The sequence below is a fragment of the Peromyscus eremicus genome, chromosome 2 (genome assembly GCF_949786415.1).
Source record: "Peromyscus eremicus chromosome 2, PerEre_H2_v1, whole genome shotgun sequence".
NCBI classification, from domain to species: Eukaryota; Metazoa; Chordata; class Mammalia; order Rodentia; family Cricetidae; genus Peromyscus; species Peromyscus eremicus.
Genome location: NC_081417.1, coordinates 103,889,944 through 103,895,943, shown reverse-complemented (window position 1 = coordinate 103,895,943; position 6,000 = coordinate 103,889,944). Strand labels below are relative to the sequence as shown.

At 41.9% G+C, this 6,000-nt stretch overlaps 1 protein-coding gene across 1 annotated transcript; it reads right to left on the bottom strand.

The window, feature by feature from the left end:
* Window positions 1-1,030: 1,030 nt before the first annotated feature.
* LOC131904807 (interferon alpha-12-like) lies at window positions 1,031-3,902 on the bottom strand. Its single transcript, XM_059255827.1, has 2 exons — window positions 3,845-3,902; window positions 1,031-1,638 (listed from the first exon to the last, which is right to left on the bottom strand). Exons 1-2 carry the CDS (start codon window positions 3,900-3,902, stop codon window positions 1,031-1,033), a joined length of 666 nt encoding a protein of 221 aa, XP_059111810.1.
* Window positions 3,903-6,000: the final 2,098 nt, after the last annotated feature.

Below are 6,000 nucleotides of genomic sequence, written 5' to 3'. Positions count from 1 at the left end.
TCAGGTTCCTGCCCTGTTTACGATCCTGCCAAAGCTCTGTCAGTGAAGGAATGTGCTGTGATCTTAAATTATAATAAAACATTTCTACCCCAAAATGCTTTAGATCATGATATTTTGTCTCTTCAATTGAAGCCATCACCAAGACAGGGCTGACACTCCATATTTTTCTTTTATCATGTTTCACTTTTTTAATGGTATGTAGGAAGATCCTCATTTGTTTTGTACTTTATTTTATTTTGGTTTCATGGTATACCTCATTTATGGAATCTAATCGATTTCATCTGATAGAAGTTTGGAGTCAAATGTTAGTTAGGGGAGGCCAGTGAGGTCGGGGCGAATTGTTGGTCAGGAGGACTAAGGCACAATGGAACACAAGCAAGATGTTCTGGTTTCCTTTCTGTACAGCATGCTGGCTATACATCCAGAGGAGTACTATCTAACGGAGAGAAGTAAGATTTTTACCATCAGTGAACAGGAACTACTGGGTGGCTGTATCCACTCACCTCTTAAGTCTAAGCAGCACACATTGCTGCAATATTATTTCCTACCAAGTCCAGATGTGTTATATTTATGGTGTACAGAATGAGTTTAGAAACATCAAACACTTTTCATAAGATTGTGTGGCTGACACGTAAGATTAAGCATGTAGAGTCAAAAATTTATTGAATAGAAGAAATAAATTAACAGTAACAGTTTTATAATTTAAAAGATATATAAAATTCTATGGTAATAAAAAATAACTAAAATCATGTAGATAGGCAAACAAGCAGAAGAATAAATAAATAAATAAATAAATAAATAAATAAATAAATAAATAAATAAATAAATAAGCAAACAAACAAATAAAACATCTGAATGAATAGGGCAAATGCCCTTACAGATCAACACAATATAACCCAATATTAGGATAACTATCCAGGCAAGTTGAATCAATGATGTCCAAGTCAAAAAATTCTTGGAGAAGGCCAAATCTGAGCAGTGAGGTGCAGGATCCTAGCCCAGAAGAGTCCTCTCCACGTTGGCCCAGGACTTACTCCTTCTCCTCAGTCAGTCCTGCCAACAGCTTGGCTGAGGAAGACAGGGCTTTCCTGACTTCTGCTCTGACCACCTCCCAGGCACAGGAACTGTGTTTCTTCTCCTTCAGGTAGACAGTGATCCTGTGGAAGTAGTTCCGCACAGCCACCAGGTTGTCTTCCTGGCTCAGAGAAGGTTCCTGCTCCTCAACCTGCTGCATCAGACAGGCTTGCAGGTCTTTGAGCTGGTGGTGGAGGCCAGTGCAGAATGTGTCTAGGAGGCTTGTCTCCCAAGCAGCAGATGAGTCCTTTGAGCTGAAGAGGATCAGGACCTGCTGGGTCAGCTCCTGCAGGACAGGGATGGCCTGGGCCTTCTGGATCTGCTGGGCATCCACCTTCTCCAGAGGGAATGCAAAGTCCATTCTGTCCTTCAGGCAGGAGAGAGGGGAGAGTCTCCTCATTTGTGCCAGGAGTGTGGAGGCTCTCTTGTTCCTGAGGTGATGAGTCTGAGGCAGGTCACATCCCAGACAGCAGCTTGACCAGGAGTGCATCACCACCAGGAATGTCAGCAGAGCACAGGGCCTGGCAATTGTGAATGTGGCAGATGCTGCTGGTCCTCTGGGCTCTGTGGTCCTGAACCTTCCCCTCTAGGTTCTCTGAAGTCCCTCCTGGCTGGGTCCATGAGTCTTAAATAAGAGAAATCACTAGTTTCCATTTTCTGAATGCCCACCCATACTCTCCCATGTACTTTTCACTTTCTTTCAGTCATTCTCTGCTTGTGTTTGGCCATTTTTTTCCCACCATTTTTGTTTCCATTATTGCTTCCACTTTCAATTTTCCCCTTCAACAAACCTTCTCTAGGGTTTATTGCTGAAAGACATTATGGTTGCTATTTATGTTACAGATATACCTTTCCTGTGTGAAATCACTCACTTGTAAAGCATAAAACCTTACCTCTAATACTTGGCCTGGAAATTTCTTGAATTTCATGCTACAGTTGAATTTTGTGGGTCGTATTTATTTCTGAATATAGTTACTTGAATTGTAATGTCAACTTTGTTTCAACTAATATTTTGTGAGTCTACACGTGTTACTTGAAACAATGGCACGTGTGAAAATCTTATATTGGTTAGGGTTGGGAGGTTGAGTTATTTTATTCTAGCTGTCTTAATATACTTGAGTTCTTAAGTATATTAAGGTTCAAATGTGCTTTTTATTGTGTATTAGGTATTTATTGAATGATTATTTATGGTTATTATGGCACAATCAACAAGAGCTTCCAGATCAAGCCTGACATATTCATGTGATCCCTGGCTCATGGTTGGAGCAGAAAATTCATTCATGGAAGTTGTTCTCTCACTCCCAATCTTTGCTGCACACACATATATGTTCACAAAAACTCATAAAATATATCATCTATGCTTTGCTCTAAGGAAATGTTTCAGCGTTATTTTGCCACATTTGGTGTCCTCTGACCTTAAGATGGAAAGGAATGCCGTCTTGGCCTGTAGGTTTCATGAACTGTTTAGTGTTCCAGATCATTTGTCTGAATGAAGAACCTTCTGGGCTTCTCTGTGTTATAGCCATTGTGACTTCTACTGTTAACAGAGCATCTCTGAAATTTCTGTCTGTCATGGAACAATTTCATTAGCCTTAGGGTTGTGCTTCACGGTGCCTTCAAAGTCAGGATCCATGGATACATCTCCCTTTATGGCCCATATTCCCGTATGGAGGATTTTTCGACTAATGACAATTACCCAAAACGGAATGCACATTCTTTCTAGCTGTGTGTGAGTTTAGAGACTGTGATCCCTGGTTGCTGCCTTTTCTCTAAGTGTCCTGTGACTTCTTCAGTGGAGTTTGAGTCAACTCACACGCTCTGCTGCACAGTGGTACAGTGTCCTCAGCCCTCTTCTTGTACCACACTCCTTGAGAATGCTCACCATCCCTTCATGACGTCAGCACTCACACACAGTGTGGTGTTTGCTTGTTTTGGGGGGTCATAAATCCTAGAAGAACACTGCTCTCCTTTCATTGGATTTATTAGAAAGGTTTTTTGTTCAGCAGTGAACACATGGCCAGAGATCAAATTGTCAAGACTCCCCAGATGTGAAAAGCAGAAAACCCTGTGATCTGCAGTGATGTGTGAATGTCCTAGTTTTCATTTGTAAGAGATAAGTATTTGTGGTTTTTCCAAAATCTAGTTTTGTGATCAATATTGGCTCACTGAGCTTGCTGTGCCTGAAGTTAGGAGGTGGAAATACAGACGAGAAGATACAGTGATAGCCATGACTCTGATTGCCTATTAGTTACCCAGAAGTTTGGGCTTACAGATATTTATGCAGTTTTCTTTTAGTAGTGGATACTGCACATGCTCTGTCTTTGTCCATTTGAAAACTGAGCAGAAGAGCCTTGAGGGATTCCATCACATAGAAGTGTTTCAGTACTGCCAATGTGTATAATTATTCATTTAACTTTTCTGTGGTGATGGAGGCTCCTTGGTGGATGTCATTTCTCTTTTGAATTTTCATTGCCTTGAATATTTTGTTTCTTTTTTCCACTTTCCTAGAGAGAAGATACTGACGTTGTTAGTGGCATTGAACTAAAATAGTGGTGTCACTTGAAATGAAAGCAGAAAAAGGAAGTGATGTCATCCCAGAGGGGAAACAATAGCAACAATGTTGAGAGTGTTCAACTTAAAAGTTCAGTGGCCGCGAAATAAAGTAATTTTACATCAAACCGAGTGCATTTTGGAATGTGAACTGAGAGTCAATGCAATCACACTCAAAATTTCAATGATTTCCTTCCTAGCAACATCAATCTTAAGACACCTGTGGAAACAGGAAGCTGCTGGAGAGCAGGAATGTCAAGAATAAGAGCAATGGCCATGGTGTCAAAAGTCCTGATTTTATACATCACCTTCCACATCTCACAGAGGTTAAGTGCATCTCTCAGTGCTCCTCAGAGGAGGTTCTTCTGGCCATAGATGACTGGACACAGACACTTACAGGTGGTTAATGTACATGGAACAGGTGTCTGAGCAAAGACCAGTATGGCTTTCCTGGTTTTCATAGGGCAGTACTCTTTACACAAGAGCTGGAAGGAAGATGGGGATTCCCAGAGACAGTCTCTGACTGTAGGAAACAGGAGTTTGTAGACACAATATAGTAGCTGCAGGTCCATATTGATCTCAGCTGTGATTGCATGCACAGTCTGAGTATGATGGAGACAGATAAAATTCCAGTTTCTAGCAGGGAGCATGTCAGGAAATCCCAGCTCTTGCTGAGGAACTATTTTCAATTGATGACTGCTGCCAGAGGGTGATTCAGTTATGCTCAGAAATGGGGCCCCTGAGAGGTTGCCCCTGTCCCACTAGATGGCGGTGTAACCATGCACCATTGGGAACAGTTAGCAAACAGATTTATTGATCCAAGTTCAAGCACTGAGCTGAGCTCCTGGATATCAAAGAGAGGGAGGTAGGAACCTAGAAGCAAAGGGAGCAGGGAGTCAAGATCATGATGGAGAAAATACAGAGACAGCTGACTAGCTAGTGGCAGCTCAGGGACACTGGACTGACAGCTGGGGGACTTGCATGGGAACCAAGTAGGTCCTCAAAATGTGGCTGACACTTTTGTGGCTTGATCTGCTTCTGAGGCCCCTGGCAGTGGGACCAGGTCTTATCCCAAGTGCAAGAACTCGCTTTTGGGAGGCTAAACCCTGTGCTGGGATATCTTGTCAGCCATGAAGCAGTGAGAAGATATGCTCAACTTGGAATGCTGCACTTTGTTGACAACCCAAGGGAGGCCTTATCTCCTCTGAGGATTAGAATAGGGGGAGTTTCATGGGGGGAAGGTGAGGGCACGAGAAGGGGAGGAAGGGGCAACTGGGCTTAGTGTGTAAAATAAAAAAATTGAAATAAAAAAATGAAATTGAGAGGGCTGAGCTGTGTCGTTTTAGAAGAATTGCATTCACTTCCCTTGTTAGATTTATTTCAAGGTATGTTTTTTGAGGCTATTATGCAGGGAATTTACCCTGGATAATTCTAAGTTCAACTTGACCCCTGATAGGTTCATGTAAGAAGAAGGGATCTCACCAGGGAAGTTGTCTCTACAGAATCGGACTGGAGACCAATCTCTCAATCATTTTAATAACTGATGACTGCTGTAGGAGTGTCCAGCACACTGTGGGTGATCCATCCATTGGGCAAGTGGTCCTGATGAGTATTAGAAAGCAGGCTGAGCAGGCCCTGAGGCATCAAGGCAGTAGACAGTGTGTTCCTCCAGGACCTCTATATCAGCCACTGTCTTCAGGTGACTGCCCTGTTGAAGATCCTGCCAAAGCTCTGTCAGTGAAGGAATGTGCTGTGATCTTAAACTATAATAAAACATTTCTACCCCAAAAAGCTTTTGATCATGATATTGTGTCAGCAATTGAAGCCATCACCAAGACAGGGCTGACACTCTATTTTTTCTTTTATCATGTTTCACTTTTTTAATGGTACGTAGGAAAATCCTCATTTGTTTTGTACTTCATTTTATGTTGGTTTTATGGTCTCCCTCATCTTTGGAATCCAATCGAGTTCATCTGATAGAAATTGGGAGTCAAATGTTAGTTAGGGGAGGCCAGAGAGGTTAGGGGGAATTGCACGTGAGGAGGACTAAGGCACAATGGAACACAAGCAAGATGTTCTGGTTTCCTTCTGTACAGCATGCTGGCTATACATCCAGAGGAGTACTATCTCATGGAGAGAAGTAAGATTTTTGCCTTCAGTGAACAAAAACTATGAGATGGCTGCATCCACTCACCTCTTAAGTCAAATCAGTACACATTGCTTCAGTATTTTTTCCTACCAAGTCCAGGTGTGTTATATTTATGGTGTACAGAATGAGTTTACAAGCATCAAACCGTTTTCAAAAGATCGTGTGGCAGACACATAAGATTAAGCATGTATAGTCAAAAATTTATTGAATAGAAGAAATAAATTAAC

Excerpts from the sequence above, each read along its gene's own strand:
- LOC131904807 (XM_059255827.1), bottom strand. The coding sequence starts at position 3,902 with ATGGCCATTGCTCTTATTCTTGACATTCCTGCTCTCCAGCAGCTTCCT. Across the intron at positions 1,639-3,844 it reads GCAGCTTCCTGTTTCCACAG|AGCCCAGAGGACCAGCAGCA; the intron begins GTGTCTTAAGAT and ends TCAGGACCACAG.